Source organism: Copadichromis virginalis, linkage group LG17 (genome assembly GCF_057382275.1).
Source record: "Copadichromis virginalis isolate Kocher_CV1m ecotype Utaka linkage group LG17, C_Virginalis_male_GT1.1, whole genome shotgun sequence".
In the NCBI taxonomy this organism is placed as follows: Eukaryota; Metazoa; Chordata; class Actinopteri; order Cichliformes; family Cichlidae; genus Copadichromis; species Copadichromis virginalis.
In genome coordinates, this window is record NC_140634.1 from 13,252,291 (window position 1) to 13,276,878 (window position 24,588).

The 24,588-nt window shown below is 41.8% G+C and overlaps 1 protein-coding gene across 1 annotated transcript in view; it reads right to left on the reverse strand.

Annotated features, from left to right (window-relative positions):
* Window positions 1–12,869, reverse strand: part of slc22a23b (solute carrier family 22 member 23b) — a 29,163-nt gene extending 16,294 nt beyond the window's left edge. The window contains exons 1-3 of the mRNA XM_085436318.1: window positions 11,511–12,869; window positions 9,809–9,912; window positions 7,942–8,096 (exon numbers count right to left, since the gene is read on the reverse strand). Of these exons, the coding sequence (XP_085292444.1) occupies window positions 7,942–8,096; window positions 9,809–9,912; window positions 11,511–11,939 (688 nt within the window). The 5' untranslated portion in view covers window positions 11,940–12,869. The remainder of the gene's footprint in view (window positions 1–7,941; window positions 8,097–9,808; window positions 9,913–11,510) is intronic.
* Window positions 12,870–24,588: the final 11,719 nt, after the last annotated feature.

Genomic DNA, 24,588 nt, shown 5'->3' on the forward strand with positions numbered 1-24,588 from the left:
TAGATAGATATGATTTAACCCACTGTGATGCAGTACCTTTAATGTCTACAGCATGGTCTAATCACTCTAATAGAATATTATGGTCAACAGTATCGAACGCTGCACTGAGGTCTAGCAGAACAACCACAGAGATGAGTCCACTGTCAGAGGCCATAAGGAGATCATTTGTAACTTTCACTAAAGCTGTTTCTGTGCTGTGATGAGCTCTGAAACCTGACTGAAACTCTTCAAATAGTCTATTCCTCTGCAGATGATTAATTAGCTGTTTTAGAACTACTTCAAGAATTTGTTAGATAAAAAGAAGGTTGGACACCCCCCAACCTGCTCGGCCTGTTGATTAATTTAAACTAACATAATCATCCTGTTGCAACCAGGTTTCTAACAGGCAGAGTAAATTGACTTGTTTATCAATTATTAATTCACAGTTAGTTTTTAGTTTCTTTTTTGTCTGTTTGGGAGCTGACACAGTGGGGATTCTGTGGGGATGGGATTTTGGGGGGGGGGGGGGGTAACAGGAGGCGAGAAGTAAGAGGAAAGGCGTGTAAGACTGCAATTCTGCTTCCTGGTGCCAACTCTGGATAGTCACGTTTTGGGTGTTTTAATAAATTTGGCCAAATTTCTAGAAATGAGAACTGCTCCATCCAAAGTGGGATGGATGCCGTCTCTCCTAAACTGACCAGGTTTCCTCCAGAAAGCATCCCAATTATTTATAAAGCCCACATCATTTTTTGGACACCACTCAGACAGCCAGCAATTAAAGGAGAACATGCACCTAAACATGTCACTCCTGTCCAATTGGGGAGGGGACCGACTACAGTTAACTACAGAGTCCAACATTGTTTTGGCAAAGTAACACACAATTCAATATTGGTTTTAGTGACCTCCAACTGACGTAACCCGGTGTCATTACTACCGATGTGAAATATAATGTTATAATTTATTGAATTTATGTTTACCCTTAGCCAGCAGTTTTAAATTTCCCTTAACGTCGCCTGCTCTGGCCCCTACAAGACAACTGACTATGGTTGCTGGTGTCTCTATCGTCACGAGCCCTAGTTCGATCCTGGGAGGAAGCACAAATCCCTTTGGGTTGCGTCAGGAAGGACATCTGCAGTAAGGAATTTGCCGAGTCAAACATGCAGAGCTACCCACTGTTTTAACCCTTTGTGAATAGAAGCAGCTGAAAGTAGCTTTTACTCTCCAGTGTGAAGATTTGTGACTTTTATAACACTGTTCACCTATTCACACACACACATTCATTCAGCACTTTCTATTTCTTTTTAACTAATACATACAGTCTCTCTCACAATAATGAATGTTTTGGGGGAAATGTAGGGTTCAGTATCTTGTGCAAGGACACTTCAACACGAGACTGGTGAAGCTGAGGCTCATACCATCAATCTTCCACCTGAATTTCAATTCAGTTTTGTTTATATGGCACCAAATCATAGCAGTTGCCTCAAGGCCTTTTATACTGTAAGGTAAAGACCCTACAACAATAAAAAGAAAACAGAAAACAGTCATGCTGTTAGCATGTGAGGATTTAACTTAAAATAAAATACCAATTGGAATTTGGACAGACCAAACAAGCACTATGTAGACACCATATGGGGCTCCTGAAACCCCGCTAGGCATTTTTGTGGCATTTTATAGACTAAACAATATTAATCAGTCATGACACAAATCTGTTTCAGCCTAAGGGGGTGACTTCATAGACAGCTTGACAAGGGCACAGCATCTGAGTCAGCAGAAGTCCTCACCATGAGCTCAAAACTGCACACACCTGCATACACCGTATAGTGCTTGTCTTTGTCATTTCCTACAAGGAAATCAAGGGGCAGAGACAGAGAGGAAAAGGCAAAGGCATTAACCTTGTTCCACTACTCTAACGCAACTGCAGCCTAATTCTTCTGGGCCCATGCAAATTACATTCACTGAAAATCTTTTGAGAAGCGAATACCAATCCCCCTCTAGGATTCAGTAATGGTACTAAAAATTCTGCAGCTTTCTACAGTTGCTCCAGTGAATCTCTGGGATTCATATGTTTGATTCACATGTTGACCCAGTTTATGGAGAAAAAGAAACTTACCAAATGTGTCTGTATAAACTTTTCAAATGACTCCTGCAGCATAAAATCCACTTTTCTGCCGCAGTATGCTGCAAACCAGAACATTCAAGTCAAGTTGGAGGTTCGTCAGTACAAGAGAAACTCTTTCGTGTCGATTCTGAATCAAGTCTGGAGTCCTTATGTTTACTTGAATGTGCCATAGACATTTGGACACTTTGGGAAGGGTAAACAAGTTATAAATAGAGCTGACTATCAGTCATCATTGGTACTACTGAACAAAAATGTATTTCTCCAAGCTTAATTGCAATGCAGGAAGGAACAGTATGTGAAACAAGATATACAACGGCTGTTTAATCAGAACTTACATCTATTAAAGGTGAAATGGAGTCATCAGGCAAACTTAATCAGGAAATAAAGCAGGTGTTAAAAGGAAGAACACGAAGAGCGAATCAATGATGAGAAATAAAACTAAACTAAATAAAACTCTCGTAAGCTTGTTAGCGAACATGTGCTTATTTACACATCCAGTAGATACATTTTAAAACTGTGTCTGTGTCCAAAGAGTCCTTGGGGAACTACGTGGCTCTTTAGCTGTTAAATGGTGCAGTGTGTTCACACAGAGTGTGCCAAGCTTTTGTTGAAAAAAACCTGCCAGCTGTGGCTAAAATTTGCACTTTGATACTGAGCTAAAACCCACACAAGGAAATGTAGTCTGAAAACAAGGTGAAAATACTTTTTTCAGTACTGTACTGAAGTACCATTGGGCTATACGAGATATCAAAAAAGTACATGTAAGTACAACACACCATGACGCACTGTGCGTTTTGTATTTGACAAAAAAATAAAATCAACGTGCACTAAAGGTGCTCTATATTTGGATATATTCAGGGTTATATGAGAACTATAAACTACATGGCATGTTCACATATGGTGTATGAACCAGTGAATTTTGTCAATAATTACTGCTGTAAAAAAGCATATTTTTGTACACTTTTTCAAGAAGACTATGTCTCCAGGATTGTTTTCAGTGTTTGAGCAAAAAGAAAATAATGTCTGAATTGTAAGTCCAAAATTTAACATCTGTGGATGTTGGATGCTTGGTGGGTTAACCTGCTAACCAGAAAATCCAAATTTCAAATGGAAATACATCATGATGTTACGCAAAACTGGAGGAAGGATCCCACTCCCACCACAGACTTATTGTATGTAAGCATGAGTTGGAACCAAGTCCACCAGGTTTTGGATTCAAACACCCAGTTTCTCAGTTTTGGGTGGCTTACAAATCAGTAACTGCATAACTGCAGTAACTGCATAACTGCAGGCTCTTATTCCCAGCAGGTCAGTTAATGCCAGGGTGTTGGTGTGGCTCGTTACACAAAAGCGGACACATCAAGTTATGGCGTCAGTGTTGTTCTCAGCATGTAAACCTAAGCAGCAAGTGAAAAAAGTCGTAAGAAAAAAGGAAAAGCAAAGTGCAAAACGCAAAGCTAACAAAGTGCCTGGCGTCTGACTGAATGCCTCTCTGGCAGTGAGTTGACATGCTTCATTAGATTTTGTTGGTTTTAAAAAGACTGTTTCTCATTGGAAGTATAGCAGCTAATGTAAATATAACCATCTCCTGAATAAAATCCATGGCCCACAACTCAAAAGTTTAAAAAAATGTGGAACAGAGGTCTATTTTAAATACTTTGTCCAAAGCGTGCATAATCGTCAGCCATGTTTTCATGACGAGGCTCAGCATTCTCTTCTGAAACAGACAGAATAAGAAGGAAAAAAGCACGAGGAAAAGGAAACGCTATCCCCTGCAGTTCCCAGAGGACAACTCAGAGGAAGGTGCCATATTACAAACTAATAAGCCCGTGCAGAAATTGTGAAACAACCAAAAACGCACTACAACGCACTATAACACACTACAACGTGCACGTGAACACATTTATATTAGGCAAGCTTCACAGCAGCTCAGTGGATTTTATTATGTGCTGTGTGCTATAGAGAGATAACTAAAAGATGAGAGATTTTAAATGAGCCTCCAGAAAATGAGCGCGCGATTGTGTGAGCGCTGGTAGTAATAAGGATGATGGGGTGAAAGGGTGAGGGAGAGAGGGAGGAGGAAGAGGATGGTGTGAATGGGGAAGTTGAGGTAAGCAAAGAGGGGGGAAATGGAAAGGGCTGGAGAGCTGCTGGATTTAGAAACTGGAAGTCAGCGCTGCATTCACAGCAGCAGAGGGTGAAAGGAGGTGGAGGATGAGGCAGGCAGAGAAGAGTGTTTTTAGACGCGATAATGCAGACAGAGCAGTGCATCCACAGCATGGACAAAATCATCTATAATACAGAGCACGCGTGCTACATGCTTATTTTTGCATTTCTTCTTCCTGCTGCATGCTATTTCCAACTCAGCAGTCCAACAGACACTGCAATTATGTGCCTCTGTTGTTCCTCAGCATCTGTTTTTAACAGCACGTTCAGAACACTGAGACACTCTCTATTATTTTGCTTCCCTACTACAGCTCATTGGGTTTGAAATGTAACATGACTTTGGGATTAAAATATTGCCTCTGAGCTTTAATTTGAGAATGTTTACATCAATGATGGCTGTAAACATCTGGCCCCTTTATGCACCCGGTTCCCCTGTTATGGCGCAGTGCAGCTGGATAATAATACTGAACATTACAGAATAGCCAGCCATAGGGGGGGTTATGATCAAAAAGGAGCGTTCTTGACTGGTTAGTTCAATCACATGACCTTCATTTAGTTTCACCTGCCCCCAGCCTATCAGTGAGCAGTGAACATAGACACAATTACTCACACTCACATTCACAGCTAAGGGCAGTGTAGAATCACCAGTTAGAATAACATATCTTTGGACTATGGGAGTATCAGGGTACTCCACAGAAATTGCTGTTATAGTTTCCGTCTGCAGCCATAACTGATGACTGTTTAAGTGAGTGAGTTAAAACTAGGCTTTTGAAAAGTTCAAACAAAACGAAATGAAATGATTTGTAAACTTGGAAAATGGACGTGTTTATTGAGCCTCTAATTGTCAGCAGTTGACTGAGAGTAAACCATTTTCTAAAGCATCCTACGCAATAAAAGTTGTTAAAAAAGCAGGAGCTCAGCCTGAAAGCTGTGTGGAGACAGTTTGGTCAGTTTGCTTTGACTGCTTTCCACATAAGATAGGATGCAAACTTAGAAAGATTCCCAGCTTGTCCGATCGCCTGGCTTGCTGTGTTTCTCTTGCACTGCAGGACGTCTTTCCTAGATCTCAGAGAAGATAGCACAGTCACGGCATCATTAAGCTGCCTGGGGAATACCAGGTGCTTCGAAGATGAAACAAAAGGAAACGACCACTTAAAATTAAATCCAAGGTAGCCATTACAGGCAAACGAACAAAACAATATGTCGTTGACTGACTTCACTATTTCTGTCCTACTCTACCTCTCTTGGCAAACAACAGAAGGTGATACCAGTAGAGTATGAAGAAATTTTCTATTAACAGTTCCACCTGCATGTGTGTGTTTTTAGCTTGCAATGAAAACAACTGCAAACTGTGTTCCACTGTTCTGTTGTCAGGTGTAAGTACAGTATATAGTCTTTACTGTTAATGGGATGCCAGCATCTATTTTCACTGTCATAGTCTGAGTTCACTTCAAAGAGCACCAATCTGTGGCGGGGAGCCGAATGTTCCTCCTACTGCATGCATCCACACCTCACACAAACACCTTTTTTGTTGCACTTCAAAGTGCATACAGACAATCTGTTGTCTCACACACACACACAAAAATAATCCCACACACAAACAGTTACTTATCCCATCATTGTTAGCTTGGAACACACAAACAAGTGAAACACAGAAAAACTGCCCCATGCTACAGACATTTTTCTTTAGTAAGCAGACTGTGAAAACAGCAGCGAAAGGGGTGAAGCAATTCATTAGCCAAGTATAGAAACAGAGGATCAAATGTATGCTGTGTGACATTCATGTATGTGAGAAAAAAGTTCAATAATGATAATGAAACAAAAAACAGGCTTCTGACTTTTTAGGAACAAGGTGGGAAACAACGTCTTTTGTTTAAATGACATTTTTAAAAATTTGACAGCCCACGAACATGACGCCCCCGAGAAAAAGCTAAGCACATCCTTACTGCTTCCATAGGAAATACAAGTATTAAAGCGGGGATCATACTTTCCACGGCTGCGAGTCCACTAGGGTCTGCTTGGGTCCCAGTGACGTACATTTAGTCATCAGACTGTTAGTGCAAGGGTTCGTGTGAAGGTCTGTACACCTGCCTATTTTCTGCGACCACACAGATGTTTTCTCTTCTCTGGAACAAGAACTTGGCAGCATAGCTTAGGTTTGTAAAGCTGCAGATGAACAAACCACAAAACTTGTGAAACAACGTCCTTTGGACAAACAAGACCACATTGGAGATTTGGCCACAGTGCACAGCACATCACCACAAACACCTCATACTAACAGTCGAGTACAGTACTGAAGGAGTGAGGAGATCATATTCTGTGGCCTTTCGTACATTTTCTATTATATCATATTCTTTGTAACGACCCAAACTCCAAGTGGTTATCAGTAATATCAAAGCGAAACCTATTATGTTCATTTCCATTTACACATTTTTATTCTTGGACTTGTTGATTCACTCATGATTCATAGTTCAAAACAACCCTAACGCATCTTATACTGGGCCTTCATGCAGCCACACAGTTCATCTTTTAGCTCCCTTCCCCTCCCTTTAACACTTTGTTTCCTGATCGCGAGGGGCTTCTGTGCTCACAGCAGAGCCAAGAGTACAAAAAACTACCTGAAAACAGCATTTTAGAGCAGCCTGAAGCCCGAGCTGTTGTTTTACAGGGATTAATAGCATAGGGACTGATCTCGCTATTTAAAACTTTGGTCATGTTTACAATATGATCATCCCCCATTGGAACAGTATATTCGTGCAAATATTGGATTTATAAGCCATAAAAACAAATATTCTCATATCCATCACAGATTAAATCTGATTCCTCACAAGGCTCTTGGCAGACAGCTCAGGGGAATCTATTTTGCTTGTTTGTTTTCAAAAGCAGTTCAGATGAGATTTATCCAGGACCCCTGCAGAGAGGGACAAAACCCACCCCAAAGCCTTATCTTCATAATGTATGACTAATCTCACTGTGGCCTGAGAAAGAGGGGGCAAACAGAGCAATGAGAAAGAGTGAGCGAAGCGGTGAAGAATGCAAAGGGGTCAAATTGAAAGTATCTGGTGTCGGTTTTAAAAACCTCTGACTCTTCTGCAGAACGTGACACAAGGAGAATATGTTTGGAGTGAAAAAACAACCTTACTGTAAAACATATTCCACTTTAACATTGAGCAACAGAGTATCATGGTGTGCTGTAGCAGCTAACTTTAACAATAAAAGCATATCATACTTCAGATTCAGCCACCAGATCCACTAATGGAAGCTCCTAATAGAGATTCAGGGCCAGGGTTAGTGTTACTACCTATGATGACTTACACCTCAGAGAGCTAAGTAGGCGAGTTTAAGTGCAGTTAGTTTTTCTAAGCATCAAAGTTGAGTTATATGATTCCCTTGACTGTGTGATGTTTTCCAAAGAGGTCAAGGTGGAGTGTTTAGAAATGATCAATTATGCTGGAGTATTTAAACTTCCACCCAAGATATCAGTCGATACATTTAACTGTTGCTGAGTTATGATCAAATTCATTTCGGCTTTAGCAGATTATTCTAGGCTTTCATAATAGCATTACTGCCATTGCCAAACACAGCAAAGGATACACCAGGAAAGAGAACAGAACAGAAAAAGGAGAGAAGAAAAAGACCAAGCAAACAGGCATGAGAAGGTGAAGGCTTGTACTTACTGAGCACGTAGAGGGAGAGAGCAAGGCCCGCCAAGCAGAAACCCTCAAAGAAGCGCAAGGTGCTGAACATGGTGACATTTACAGAGAAGGCAACACTCAGACCAAACACCAGCATGAAAAGCACCGAAAGGATCAACACTGGGTGTCGACCAAACCTTAGAAACAAGAGAGAAAGACAGGGAGATAAAGACGTAGCAAAGAGCTTAAAAACCCAGTTAAACTGAGAAAGAAACTTTTCATGTAAAGTCCGGAGAAAGAGAACATTGCATTCATCGTTTCCTTCAGACTCTAAGCACGTCCTGGTCTGGAGGGGCGGGGGAGGGTTAGGAGGTCACTGGGTCAGGTCCCAACTGAGGCCTCATGGCCCCCGTTGCTTCTTTACATTGTTTTCTTTACATTGTTGTGCATAGTTGTTGATCCCTAACACAATGCAGGTGCTTATTTTCCCACGATGCCACTCGGGCGGCTTGCAGACGGCAAAAGTGACCATAATTAACTTGATGACAGTGGCATTTTGCTCAGTTACAAAAGATATTGTATCATTTAGCTTTGCAGATAGTTCGATATTTAACCATTAAGGCTCTGCGATACTCTTCTTTAAGCTTCCCACCACTCCTAGAGAAGCTGTCAGACATTTCTTTTTTCTTATTCTCGATAACTCTGGATAAAGCACTTTTACAATCTGGTTAATGCCAATTCCACTGTTTGTCTTTTTAGTTTGAATTTGTTGTTATTGATTTTTGAATGGCTTTAAAATCCTCCTCACACAATTTTAGACATTTTTAAATATCTAGCCAGCTAAAGATTGATGTGACACGACAGTCAACAGCTGATGCTGATCTTCACCCAATCAACTGGTCCGTCCTTCGATAATACATTCACTGGCCTTTTTTTGTCACCTCGCTAGTACCAGGTTGGACCCTTACACCACCACCAACCTGAGCCATTACATGCAGGATGGATCTTTGCTTTCATGTTGCTTATGGGAAATTCTGACAAGATTTGAATGTAGCAGCAGAAACAGAGGCTCGTGTTTCCATGTTCTATTGTTTAATTTGGGGAAATCCATGCAAACTGTAGCCTCATTTTCCTGTCATTTGCTAACAGCAGCAGTATTCAGTGTGGTCTTCTGCCCGTACAGTCCATCTGCCTCGAGGTTCAACATGTTGTTCAGAGATGCTCCTCTGCATGCCTTGGTTTGAACGAGTGGTGATTTGAGTTACAGTTGCCTAATAATAGCTCTAAGCACTCTGGGCATTCACCTCTGACCTCTGACATTAGGAAGATATTTGCACCCAGGTAACTGACCATTTTCTTTAAACTCTACAAGCTGTGTGGGAAAAGCCCAGCAGATGAGCAGTTCTGACAAGAAAAACCCATCTGCTACCAATAGCCAACATTCAAACTTACTTAAATCACCTTTCTTTTTCAATTTCAACTTCAGCAGGTCATCTAGTCCATGTCTAAATGCACTGAGTTCCTGCCATGTGATTGGTTGATTAGATATTTCAGCTAACGGTTAAAGAGTGGTGCCTAATGAGTGACCGATGAGTCTATATTCTTTGAGTTTATTGAAACAATAATGCAGCACAAAGACATACTGCAGTGTGTTAAAGGGAAAGAAATAAGGTTTTAAAAGAATGGGCAAGTTTAGTTAATCGTTGCTTACACGTTTTTTTCCTTCTTCTAGATATGTTTGGCTTTTCTTTGGGAATTTTTTTTCAGCCTGCCTGAACATGTTTTTCTGATTCCAAGCAGTGCTGAGGACACTGTTACCATACTGTTACCACCAAATGCAGATCTTAGTTGTGACACCTGGAATTATCCTTACAGTCTAACAAAACAGACAAAGAAGGAGGCAGCGTACCAGTCAGCCATGACACCCATCACCAGGTATCCAAATATGGAGCCCACAAGCAAAGAGAACTTGGCAATGTGAACCTTCCAGGCCGAGTCACACACTAGGTTCCACTGGAACAGAAACAAAAAGAATGAGAGAAACATAAGTCAGATATTGTTTTCAGAGTAAGGCACTCCCAACATGTTAAAAGGGAATAAGACATCAGGAGGAGCTGAGACACTTATAATATGAAAGCTGCACAGAAGCCAAAAAAGAAACGTGGGCTTCTCTCATCAGAATCCTGTCAAACTCTTCTCACTCTCTGACTCACTGTGTTGATAATTCATGAAGTTGGACGCATCTGCAAACATGCTACAAACACTTCTTAAATATTCAAGTGTTCATCCCACATCTATATTTATGTGTGTTTCTGAGAGACAAAGAGAGAGCAGACACAGTGCATGTGGGAAAGCAGCTGTATGTCTGTTATAACAACAATCAATAGTTTCCCACTCTTTCCTCTAAGCCAGTGGGTCAGTGCACACACCACTGCAGCACTCAGCAGCTGAAGTTTAGCCAAGGACACATGCAGAAGCACTACGTGTGCACCATACTTGTGCATAGCCTTGACAGCATCTGCAAGAGAGCCCAGTGGAGTGACTGAGCTGTGTGTGAATCCAATGTTGGTGTTTAACAAAAAATTTACACATCTCCCTGCTGAGCATCCAACTGCACCACGAAGAGTGAGTAGAGAGAGACAGTTAGAGGTTATGCTCTATGATGGCTGGACAACACAGCCACTGTGAGTTTATTAAGTCTGGGCTTTTAGCACCGCTTTTATCTGAGAAAGCAGGTGTCATTAATGCACAAATGCAGAAGCAACGATCAGCATTGTTGCTTATTAACGTTCAGCCTCTTCTTGTCACAAGGATTCAGTTTGGTGGGTTTTTTTTTCTGAATTCTGTCTCTGTAATTGGATTCCAAGAAAAAATAAATAAACTAAGGTTTGAACATAAGCACATGTCAGAATTATCCCGCTTGAGGACCCCGGGGCAAATATGTCAAACAGAGTTTCATTATGCTTCTGTGTTTATTGTGCTTGAATACTGCCTCCTCCCACTACCTGTAGAATAGTATGCTAATGTGATCATTACTGTATTATCTGTGCGCTGTGCGATATAAATGAGTCAACCAAAGTTTTCAGCTATTGTGACACAAGGGCTTCAGTATTAGTTTATTGCCATAAACCAGTTGACACTAGCACCAGCAGAGCTCTGGGTAGGAATACTAGTCTTAATGTATGTGCGAAAACCTCCCATGATGCACTGAGCGCTTCTCCTTCATTGGCCTCTTTTGACTCGCCATCTGTTTATATACAACTTCATGTCATTAACTCTTTTTCGGCTCTGTCCTGTAGTTTGTGTATGTGTTAGGCTCTCCGGGCTCCTATTTTCTCTCTTCCCTTTCTCTCTCTGCACACTCCACTCATACACTCTGGAATTCAGGCGCTTAAGTGTAAGATGTAAAAAGAGTCTCATTATTCTCTTTGAACTGATGTACCAGGCAGCACCAGCTCACTCCAAAGCACAATAAATAAATAAACAGTACGCGGGTCAGTGGGTAACGTGTCAATCAACTGTCTGAGGCTGGCAGTAGTGATGATGACGGCAATCCCCCCCACCTACCCACCCCTGAATAACACTATGGGTCTATGGCGCTCACTCGTTACCTTGGTAACCACATTCTGACTAAGTCCCGTCTGCAGCTCCAGCCTCCACTCCTTACAAGCGCACAGCATTCCGACGCCGTCGCCGTATCCGTGCCCGGTGCCGTTGCCTGTGGGCTTCAACGAGGGCGCGATGCTGGTGACGGTGACCGGCGGGGTCGCCGCGGTCCAGTCGCTTTCGTTTGCCAGTGGCTGCACGCAAGTGCCATTGGGCTGCGCCAGGAGGAAGTAATCCGAAAACTGGCTAAAGCCGATGAACAACGCCGGTATCCAGGTCAGGACCACGAGCTGCTTCTGGTGTTTCCCGAAGCCCCCGAGAGACGGCAGAACGGAGCCGTCGATGTGCGGCAGCAGCCGGGGCGCCGGGCGCTCCAACGGGGTGAAGCCGTTCTCAGGCGTGTGGTCCTGCGCCTCCGGCTGTCCCGCTGCCATTACGACCCGGCACAAAGAGAGCAGCTGTGCGCAACAGCGGGCGAAGCGAAGCCCCCGCTCTGTCGCCCTCCGCGCACTCTGCGTTAAGCCCTTTGACACAAAGGAAGCTCGCCGCACAGATAAATCCGGTGTACGGCCAACAAAAGCACAAACCCCAAAACACACACAGACAGAGAAAGAGAGAGAGAGAGGGGGGAGGGAGGTCTCCGGTCCGTGCGGGCGCGCAGATGCACCGAATCACCGAGCAGTCGTCCTCATGGCGACGGGACTTGAAGTGACCGGTGGGTGTCCGAGTGGAGCGGTTGTGTCAGGAGGAGGATGACGCTGTGGAGAGGCTCCCGGAGAGCGGTGGGCTCGGACGGGCATGCTCACGGGCTTTGTATTCCATGAGTGCAGCCGGATCCATCCATGCGCCAGGCCCGGTGGTTGAATGGAAGTGTGATACTGAGCTGCATTCAGATCTTCGCAAGATTTGCCGGTTCCTCATCCGCGAGTGCCACAGGTCTCATACCTGTCCAAAACGCGACCCTCTGCAGGTGCGCGTCATTTATCTCCTCGAGCCCAGAATGCGCGTCCTCGCAGACATCACGAGTCCACTTTTGAGAGCGCTGAGTTCAGAGACGCAGTGAAGCACGCTGCTCGGTTTGTCACAGTCTAGTCAATGGGACGCTGTGCCAGAGAGGGGCTTGGAGCAGTAATGGGGGACGGAAGACAAACCCCGCCCTCCTTCGTCGCGCTATGCGCTGCGATTGGAGAGCCTTCAAAGAGCGACTGCACCACTGACGGGCATCTGCAGGCAACAATGATCCCCTTTGTGCAGCCTGTGCCCTCTGCACTGAGCAGAAAGCGTGTCAGGATTACGCACTCATCATGTTTTCCGCTGATTCCACATGATTCACGGTGAAGGGATCAAGTAGAGGGCTCAAGTTTGTGTCTTGTGTTTTTCTAGTCGATTTGTGCCGAAGCGTCCGCCGAACAGCCCACTCAGGCAGTTTTGCGTCATACAATCTTTTTCATAACCGTCATATAAATAGGCAACGTTACTTACTGGTTTGGGGAGACAATAGAAGAAGATGGCAGGGGATTGAAGGAGTGATGTGCTGCACCTCAGACGCGAGGGGGCGTTAGACGATCGCAGGTCGGTTATATCAGCTCTAGATCAGACAATCGGCAAAAATCCAAGAAAGGGAAATAAAAAAAATAGCCCGTATTTCTTAAGAATGGTGCACGTTGGGACATAAATGAGGGCCAAGGCTCTTTGGTCTTCAGATGTGGCTGCTGATATGGTGATGTGCCAGCGTCTGTCGCACATGTTGTGAGTGACCTTGAGATTCCAGCAAGTGACAGATTTTGTCTCAGGACTGGGAAAAAAGTGTAATGTGTGAAAACTAGTGTGACTTGCGTGAAGCTGTGAGCAGTGTACTCTTGAATGATTTTGAGTGACATGAAGCTGGTGTTCAGGCTGCGGCTCACTGAAGTGACAAAGAGGTGACAACTTGTGCTCAGCCCCAACTCATTTCTCACCTCCTTCTTTATCCCCAGAGCACTTTGTTACGGCTCGACGCTGAGGAGAAGGAAGAGGCTTAAAAAGAACCCAGGAGGCTGTTTTGTCGTGTGTGTGTGTTCCAACCACACCCATGTTGTAGCACATACCAGAGCTGACTTGTGCTCTGCCCTTATTAGAATGCAACCCCATCAGTACATCCAAAAACAACAACAACAATGCAGAACCCCATCTATAGAGGATAACCTTTGTTATTTTGTCACAGCTACAGCTGGCAGATGTGCGGTGCACAGGGAATTGCCAGGTTTCTGTGATAGACTCGCTGGTATGTAACTGTGCCTGTGTAAAACGTGCGGCTTGCAGTTTTCTCAAGGAGTGCTGATCCAAACCACCCGAGTGAGTGACTGAAGTCACATTGTGACACATTTGTTACATTAAAGAAGAGAATAAAAAAAAAAGAGATTTTTTTAAAAAGTCAGTAAAAACTAAAGGAGTCTGCATGTTCTCCTCACATCTATGTGGGCTCTCTCCAGGTACTCCAGCTTTACTCAAAGGTGTAAATGTGAGTGTCTGCCCAGGATGTATGCCGCCTCTCGCCCTGTGGCAGCTGAGATAGGCTCCATCAACCCTGCAGCCCTGAACTGGATAAGCAGAAGAAAATCAATGGATAGACGGTGCTTTATTGAGACATTTAAACCTAGAGTAAGTCATGAGAACATAACTGTTAGAGAGTGTTCTCATGAACAGAGAGAAAGTTTGTCTGTATCCCTCTCGCCAAATACACACAGAGTGGCGCAGGCAGCAGTCACTTCACTCCATTAAATGAGACCCGCTCATCGAGATGGTCCCCAGCAAAACACTCTCCAACTCTGAAGTGGTGCAGACAAAAAACTGTTGAGACAGAGAGATGAAAATAGAGAGATTTTACACATTCTTATTAATATATCCAAAATAAGCATTTAATGATTTCCTATTTTTCAGCCTGTGGGCACATCTACTCCATAGGAATCATTCACCATAAACAATTTCAGAGTTAAATGATAAGAGATATTGGTCTAACAGAGGCATAGGAATGGTACAAGTGCAGTAAATCTGGTGATTTTTAAAGTAATTCTTAAATTTATCAAGTATCAAAACAGTCTCAGCAGTCGGGTGATTAAGCAGACTGCAACCAAGATCATTTTGGTATTTTTAGCAGCTGATAAAGCACAATGTGGTGGGATTACCAGCTTTTAGTTCTAGGACCACAGACTTCTTCAAATCTAATCTTCATTTTATGTTAATAGCAGGCTTGCACAGTTTTATTGCATGGAACTTGGATTGTTGTAAACTCTCTCCACTACAGACAGACACACCTGCCAAAGCAGTCAGAGTCACCTTTGTGATTGTTCCTGCTGCAATGGTTTTCATTCTCCAGCGCCACTTTTTGCCATAATGAAACGGACACGTGGACAGACACAACCACAGAGTGAAAACATTACTAGCTACACTGTGTTAGGTAAATATTACATCTTCTTACCCTAGATGACAATACTTCCAATGAAAAGCTACAAATCCATTAATAAATGTAAAACTGTGAGATCTAAGCCAATGTCATGATGACCCTGACCCTAAGTTCATGGTAGTCAGTCATCGTTTTAAGTGACAGACATCAAGTAAAGTCAGGGTTAGGGTCACTAATGATGATTTCGATTCGAAAAGGTTAAAAGGATGTGGCACTGGTGTGCCCTCTTCTTCAGGTGCCAACCCGGGGATTGGACCACACCTGCACATTTTCACAACAATCCAAGGTTACATTTAAATGCCTGTCAAAGTGCTCAAAACTCCCTCTGTTGTAGTCCTGCCAAAGGACATTTCCCAAACACAAGGAGAGATGCAGAAAGACTCACAAGGCGAAAACAATACCAGCAACACTTTCATAGCTAGTTAACAGAAAACCTGTTTGTGATTTTCCCATCAAAACCAGCATTAACAGACAGTTAGTCATAATCTGTCAGTCATCTCATTAGGCTGACTCTTTACACAGGTAAGAAAGATGCAATCAGCACAATCGTGATCACTTAAAGTAAAACACAGGGAAACGCTAATGGCCCACTGAATCCAGCAAAACTGTAGGTTGCCTCAAAATGGAAATGTAAAAAGATGTAAAAATGATTGTGAATCAACCACAGCTTGCTTTGTGAGGCTTCCCACCTAACATCAGCTTGCTGAGGTGGGAGAAAAGGTTAACTGTTTGGATTTTGCGGAGGAGCTGAATCGGAGCGTATTTGAGCTGGCGGTTCTCACACATTGACCGTGAGACTCAGGAAACTTCAGAGAGTACTTTTCATGCTCCCTCACATCACACATGAATGCAGGCTGTTCAGTAGGTTATATGTTATGTAATTGCTGAGTTGTGTGATGCTTAGTGCCACCTAGAGGTAATTTTAATAGACCAAGTTGCAGAAAAATACTTTAAATTAAGGCTAATTGGTCATTTTAAATAAGCGTGGCTGCAGTGTTTCATCCCTTTCTGCTTGTGAGAGAAGTGAAGAAAGCAAAAATGATGTTTACACTGATGTTTAAGTATTTCTTGAACCCATTCTTCATTAATTAATGAAGGTTGGCAACTGGCGTGACTGCTTATGTTTGTTGTTACAGTCTATCACAGCCGCATGTTTATGAGGTAAAGTCTGGAGCCAATGACTCAACTCACAAGTTCCAGTCAGGTCTGTGCTGCCTTTCATAAGTCCCTAGAAACCAGTGACCCAGACTGGCTCAGGTGTCAGGTGGCATTCATCACCGGCTCCTCCCTCTCATTCATCCCCCCCCCCCCCCAGGAGGCATATCCATGTCAGCCTGCTGCACAGGTACACCACTGTCACAGGATGACTGAGCTGCAGCAGACTGCTCTCCTGCTCTGTCCTTCCTTAAGGTAGACAGCAAGCTACACCATGTACTACATAATATTATTCTAACCTGCAGGTTTATACCAGCTTAGATTTGACTGTTTATGTGCAATCTGAATGTTTATACATCAACCTGCAACCTTGCATCAACCTGAACAACAGGTTGATACAAACTGCCCCAGGCAATCAGTTGTGTCTTTATCTTTTCCTTCCTTATATATTCTCCATTTTATTCACACACATCTGCAGAGGTGCAAACAGAAGAACATGAGAGCTTTCTTTCACCTCCTTGCTTCCAAGTCTCTTTTTAACATCGATTCAATGCCCTTCATTAAAAATTTATGGCTGCCAAAGCTTTAAGAATAAAACCTAATTCTTCTCTTTGAGTGTCAGTTTGTGTGTGTATGTGGTGTGTGTGCACGCCCGTGTGTGTGTGTGTGGTTGCCACATATCCAGCTCCACCCATAACTCTGCACCAGCACTGGTATCAGGAAATTCAAAGTGTGTGCAAACAGAGTCTGCACACAAAGCGAATCCAAATGAGCAAAAACACATAAATGAGCCATGCACTAAAGACATTTCAATTCAGCTGCTCACTAATGTCTCTCTATTGTATGTGTTTGTTGCTGTGAGGCTTGCGTGGCTCTTCTTTTGGCTTTACTTGGCATGAACTAGACTAGGCATTTAGGATTTTTACAGCCTGGGTGTGAAAATGTTCTCAAAATGAAGTGAGTTTCTGAGAGCTGCAAAAACAAGTCTGCTTAGGTCTCAAACCCATCTGTCTCTACTTTCCTATTACAAAAGCAGATTTTCACTTTTGGACTTGGTTCCAGCAAAACTATTTTTAGAAGTATTTTTGCAGAAAGCTTCGGTAAGAACAAGGTGACCTGACATGCAACAAAGTTTCCCAGCAAGTATCAAACAGTGTGTTTGAAACATGTGATTCGGCATATAGATTCCATTTGTAGTCACCTCTATAATGATTTGTACTTGTTTTGCAGGCACAGGACCTGGGCACCTTGCAGTCACTGAGTTGACCATGAACTCTTCTGTATACCAAAGTACTCTAAAGATAAATGTGAGACATATATCTGACAGCTAAAGCTTTGCCAAAAGGTCGGTGACGGGACAATGATCCCAAGCACATCAACAAATCTTCAACAGAATGGCTGAAATAGAAAAGAATAAAGGTGGCACATTGATCCAGGCACATTCCAGACCTCAGCCTAATTGTTGCTGTGGCAAGACTTTAAGAGAGTTGTGCACAAACGAATGCCAAACTTAAATGAACTGTAGCAACAGAAAAAAGAGCAGGAAAATATCATCCACAGTGAAATGAGAGACAGGAACCACTTATTTCAAGTTGTTTCAAGTTATTGTTGAGAAAAAGCGGTTCTACAAGCTACTCTGTCATAGCATGCACTTACCGTCTCACATGAATGCATAGAATCCTAAGAAAACTTTCTTTCTCATGGGAGAGTTTATTCAAAATGCCAAACCATTACTTCCATTTTCAGCTCATTTAGTTGAACTTAGTTTGTCCTCACAGCACGTTTGACCACACAAATACTGACTTATTCATTAGGATGATTTTTTTTAGGGGGGGTCAACATTTGGTAGCTTCTTTTCTCATTTTTTAAATGTATTTTTTTATTTATGGAAATTATTGCTTTCACTTTTGTATAAGTCCACTTTGCACCAACTTGCACAAGTGCATGCTTTAACATGTCACATGACATGCCTCTAGCCTGCAGGGTGCAAAGCAGAGGGGGTGTTGCAGGGCCACGCCCGTGCTTGAGTCCATGATCGGCTCTGCACTTTGGTCTTTGTTTATTCTGTGAAGTCTTATATCGACAGCGCAGCTTGACACATACTTGACATCAAGCGTGTGAACTGCAACAACATTTGGTGTCAGTTAATTTAAACGTAATCAAACTTCATACGTCTTACTTTTAATCTGCACTTTAACCTACCATGGAAAGCACTGATTTATGAAATGCAGATCAAACGAAATTCAGATCAGATTAAATTACACTGATTTCCTAATTGCATATCCTAATCGTTGCTCCAAACATTGTACTTGTGTACTTTTATAACACTATTTCAGTGTGATGCAGGTTCTAACTAGAAAATGAAATCTAGTCACAAAGACAATTTTCTTCATGTTCATCATTTCTAGTAATAACTCGGAGAGCTGAAAACAATAGTCAGCCAGCAGACACACCCTGAACTCTGACAATTATCAACATTGCTCATCGCCACTTTTAATCCTTTATCGTGTTGACCGAAAACTTTCCCTTGGCACACACAGGGATGCACACTCACTCACATACACTGGAACACTGAAGATGGGACAAGATGAGACAGCCCCTCAGACAGTAAAAAAAAAAAGCAAAACAAAAACAATTAACATTCTCCTGTTAGAGGGAGTCAGTCAGAAGGTATGAGCTGTTTGTACATGCTGTGTTGGCACGCCAAGCAGAGATGGTTGTGTCTGTAAAACCCTTGAAACCAACCATACATGGGTGTGGTCCTGGGTGTGGAGTATGTCCTCCACTGGGCGCTTCCCAGAGCTTGCCCGAAGGTGTTACAGGGCGTTGAATATATTAATATTAATCTGAAAAGTTGCAACGGCTCAAGGATGAGTCAAGCTTTACTCAGTTAATTTTTGTTACTTGAAATACCCTCTTCTTTTGAGTTATGTAAAAAAAAAAAAAAAGCAATCACGGATCTGATAAAGCCAGTTTATATAAGCTCTGCACTGCATTTAACACCAAGTAGTTGCATTTGAAATAATGCATTAAGTGTAAAACTAAAATCGTCACCTTCTCTTGGCTGCTGTCCTTACGGGTTGGCTCACTGGACCATCTCCCTCCATTTCACCCTACCCCTAGCATCCTCTTCTTTCACACCAACCCTCTGCATGTCCTCCTTCATTGCATCCATGAATCGTCTCTGTGGTCTATTCTGTACAAGTCCAAACCATTGAGCTCAGCCGCCTGTCTTTTTGTCAGTAGAGACCACCATAGCAGGTCTCACTAACACCTTGTAAACCTTCCCTTTCACTCTAGCTGTTATCCTTCTGTCACCATTCAAGTGTAAACTAAACAGATATACAGACTGCATACAAAAATGGATGTAGCTTTACGATTGTTATGTCCTGATGATCACTGGAAATAAAGTCAATTAAAACAGTGTCCTCAGAATAAATGCTCACATATGTGTCTGGAGGCATTTTAAAGAGGTCTGCTGACTTCCAGAAAGACTTCCGTGTGTAGAATACATTTTTTCAAGCATAAAAGTTGACATTTTGGGTTTTGCTTGGTTATTTTTTTGAAAATGCCCTGCTGTTATCAGCCAATACTATCAGACTTGGTTAGCATAAACTGAACAGGTGTAGCATTCATAACTGCCACCTAGTACTAAGTAAGAAGACAGGTAAAAATACTACAGGATATAATTTGTGGACAGGCTGTACCTCACAGACCACAGTGTCAACTAAACTGAGTTGGTGAGCCAGCAGCACAGTAGCAATACAAGCTCTGGAGATTTGGTCTCAGGACTTGTCAGAATTTCTTTTAACTGATTGTTACTAAAAGTGGATAAACTCTGTTAGTTAATTCACTCAAGACGCAGAAAGTATTTATGTATTAGAATCATCAACACTGGTAGACGACCTGCTTCCAAAAGAAAACAAGTTTGCTGTTGGTGCACTGCAAATGCATATTTAATAGCTCAGCATGCACACAGAAAATGTGAGGCTTTACCTGTCTTCCACAAACAAATCCACCAATTTCCACTGAAATTAAATTCTATAAAATTATATTAAAAAAATAATAAGGGTTGGGCTGCCCAGCCCTTATTTTATTTGATAATTTTATGCAATAGGCAGCTGCTTTGAGTTTAAACACGTGTGCCCAACCCTTAAACTCAAAGCAGACTCATCACTTACATAAGGATGAATGGAAACATAGAAGAGCATCTGTCTCCTTTCCTGTTAGATGGCCCCCCTTACTCACTTTCAAATTTCTAACTTTGGCATTTGTGGCCCTTGATGTTTACCAGAGATTGTTTTCTGTAAAATTAACCATGCCGTAAATATCTCAAATATTTCAATGTTTCAGTTAAAAAACAAACAACCAACATTTTAAATAATGGAATTCAGCAGCAAAATACAGCTGATATTTAGGCTCATCATACTGTGGAAAATACATGTTGCATTGCCCCAGGACCTAAAGGTGAATGTTGGGTTGTGGAGAGGTTAAAAGAGCAGCAATGCAGGGAAGGAGCAACACTGACAGTGAAAGGGACAGATAGGAAACTCTGAGAAATTGGAAGGTTGAAATATGAAGTTTATGAAGTGAGAGTTGGGATTCTTTTCAGCTTGAATGTTCTGAACTAGATGAGGTCCCACCAGGAAAATAAAGATCAGTGGAGTTGTTATGGTTTTAAAAATGACAACATGAATAAGTTTCTCAGGTCAGACTAATTACTGAAAACGAAGTGTCTGCTCTTTGAACTTATTCAGATCTAAGCATCTTTATTCTTTTTTTAATGTTTGAGCTGTACTGACTCATTTTCTAGGATTACACCTTTTTTAACATGCTTCTACATATTTTGGCTACCGTAGAAACTTTATATGCAAGCCTTGTCCTGTCTCCAGAAATATGGAATGAAAGGAGATAGGAGAAGGTGGAAATTCTCACCACACCTCAGAAACATGCCCTAAAATGATTTCACTGATTCACCCAGAGGACAAAAAAGGATCAAACGCTCACACAAAACAAATGTGGAGAATTTAGTGGCTGACTTACAGAATCTTACATGCCTTTCTTTTTTAAGAAAATTACGATGGTCACGCACACCTGGGGTTCTATGATTTATCATTATCAGTCAGGACTTCTTTTCTCTCTTTTCCTTTATCCTCAACCACAGAGGTGAGGCTGAGGACAGTGTTTCCTGAGCCTGGTTCTGTAGATGGTGTTCCTTTTTTTTAATATTGCCGCTATTGTTGGGCGACTGTGGCTCAGGGGGTTGGGAAGTGTATCTGTAACCGGAAGGTCACCGGTTCGATCCCCGGGCTCTCTGCCCTGGTCGTTGTGTCCTTGGGCAAGACACTTTACCCTGCCACCTACTGGTGTAGGCAAGAGGGGCCGATGGCGCGATATGGCAGCCTCGCTTCTGTCACCCTGCCCCAGGGCAGCTGTGGCTACAACCGTAGCTGCCTCCACCAGTGTGTGAATGTGAGAGTGAATGAATAGTGGCATTGTAAAGCGCTTTGGGTCCCTTGAAAAGCGCTATATAAATCCAATCCATTATTAAAGAAAATCTAGTTTTAGATTATATTATTGATAGATTACTGTTCTTGTGAATTAGACCTGCACAAATAAAGTTAATTCACACTAAATAAGTGACAAATGAGCTTTCAGGGCTGAAAAGGGTTAGCGTTAAAGATAGGGGAAGGGTAGTGCAGGAATGTCGTTTTGGCAAATCTGTGTTTATGTGCAGGCAAAGGCGTGCTCTTGAATGTCATTCGCCAAAGGGAATAACAAAGTTAAGGTGGGACTTCTTTCTTTTTTTTCCCGGAGAAAATGTTAGACCAGTTTATTACCTTTGAGTCACCCACAGAAAGGCAAGCACACATAAGCCCTGGGAGTTGTAAGACCATCCTGGTGTGTCATTGGTTCCCAAAAATTCTTTTCCACTCTATCATCAGCACCAAGTCTGCAATTAGACTTGAGCTAATGGAAAACAAGTCTTTGTAATAAATCATACCAGCAAACAAACACTACTGTTCGCAATCGCTTGCACTTTCCCTCCTGTTTGCTCGTACATAACTCACAATCCCACTCATTTCCAAACACATACATGCTACATTCCGCAAAGGTTGCTGAGTTTATAAGTTAGTGTAGGGAGACTCTCCTCAGGCTGTAGGGTGCCGGTCCATATCACCAGTATTTATGCTTGCAGACAGCCTTAGGTCAAAGTCATTAGGATGTTCTTTCCTATGAGTGAGCTCCTTATGCACAAAGACATATTTCTGAAACATGATTGTTGTGGCTCAAAAACCGCAAACCCACTAAGTGGCTCTCTCTTCATTGTTGGTATTTCTGGTTTTGAAGAGTTTTTTGCTCATCATTTCTTTCTCATACTAAATTTTCCTTAATGCATAAGATTTGTGCTGCTGGCTAGGCCTCCCTTTAAACGACTGTGATCTGGACAACCTTAATTTAATCAGGGGAAACTGAATCTGAGGAAAGAGCACTTTTATTTTAGTGTCTTGTGACTAGATTACAGAAACACACACACATATATATGAAGTCTATAAAGTGACACTGTGTCGTTACATTAGCACAAAAGCAATGCAAAGGCATTAAGAAAAACAAGAGCATTCAGTATGTAAAACATCTTTAAACAGAAATTTTAAATGTTTCAAGGTAACACAAAACCTGTGGTGACCCAGGACAGTTGTTAAGCCTGCTTCATGTGTCAGGTACAAAATTATTAAATACAATTTCCAAAATAATGAATTTAAAGTAAAGCAGTTTAGCCAGATGAATAGACAATAGAATAGAAAGCCTTTGCTGCTATTAGATTACACAGAAAACAATTAAATCAGGCGTGCTACACTTGATTGCATTAAAACACACAGTAACTTTACACAAATTCTATGTAAAAATTAGATAAGTTTATAAACTAAGAAATATATGCAAAAAGTCTCAAAAAACAAAATAGGCATCTGCAGAGCTACAAAAACATATTATAGTGTTTATTCTATTAAAAAAAAGGGAGAGGAATGCTTTAACACTCTTGATTAGTTTATAAATTAAAGTCTATGATTTAAGAAATTTCTTTGCAGTTATTCACAATTTTCCACTTTGCTAACACATTTAAAGCCAAGGCAGGTCACACCGCCTACTTTTGAACAAAGACTGTACATTAGTGAAGAAGAAAAAAACGTGAGCAAAGAGTTCAAAAGGCTTAAGCTGAGCTGGTGAGTCATTTTGAAAGAAAAGAAACTTACAAAACCAAAGTAAGCAGCTTTGTGGAGCACTGGCGATTGTGCAGATAGACTGGGACTCAAAGTGACCTGTAATTCACTGTGAATGCATCTTTAAAATGGGGAAATGTGGGTATCGCTTGAAAAATAAAATATTAGTATATTACCAATAACAGCAAATAAGTGACTTGTTGGGAAAAGAAGTACATTAATTGGAAGGTGGTCCGACTGTGATTATGGACATCCCAAACACTGATAATAAAATTTAGTGTTACTGTCGTTACTGAGTGGCTGCTAAACCTGTTTTTCCGGTGAGTCCCACCCATTGCCTGCAGGCAGTTGTGTGAGCAATGTTAAAGTGTGTGTGAGAAAGAGAGAGTTTCTTCTCAGTTGAGGACACAGACTGAAAGCAGATGGGAGGGGCATGGAAAGACTTAAAGACACCTGTGGAGAAGAGGAGTGAGCGATACCTCGGCAGCTGTTTTAATTTAAATTTCAAAAGATGCATCACCTGGTGTACTGGATGTATTATCTGTACTTTAAGCAGTTTGTCTTTAAGGCCTTTGATTATTACAGCCATTACTTTACTAGTTTCTGCTTAATACTACAGATGTTGTTAAACTAGGAATGTAACTAAAAGCAGTTGTTTTTATATCCTAGGCACATCTGTCAAGGGAAAACCATACTTAAAAAAATAAAAATCTAAGCACTGATCGCATTAGTATATAATCTAGTCATTTTACTGAATCATGTATGTTGAGCATATTGTATATACAATACTTTTTTTTTTCAAATAATTAGTGTGTACATTTGAGCTATCCTGGCAAATACAAGCATTTCCTTCTTCTGCTTTATAATTGTGAGGATGCAATCGACTTCATTCCTTAACTAGAACTGCCACCATGAGTAATCCATCAACTTGACACTAACTAACAAGTTGTAAGTTTCAAGTTTCCAATTTGGGATGATCTCTAACTCGCTCTCATAATCAGTCACTTTAAAAATAACCCCACTTTACTAAAGCACACACATAACCTGACTTTTCAGAAACATCGTTATTTTAAAAAAGAAAGAACTGCATCACTTTCCAAATGCTGATCGCCTTCTGTTCAAATGCTATCTTCTGATCCGCTTTCTTAAACTGTGCTTTTAAAACTGTCTCTGCTCCTCTCAGACTCTGATTTCCATAACATAGCCATGCTTTCCAAAAACGAGCTGTCTTTATTGAAGCAAAAATAAAAATGTCATAATGTTTCA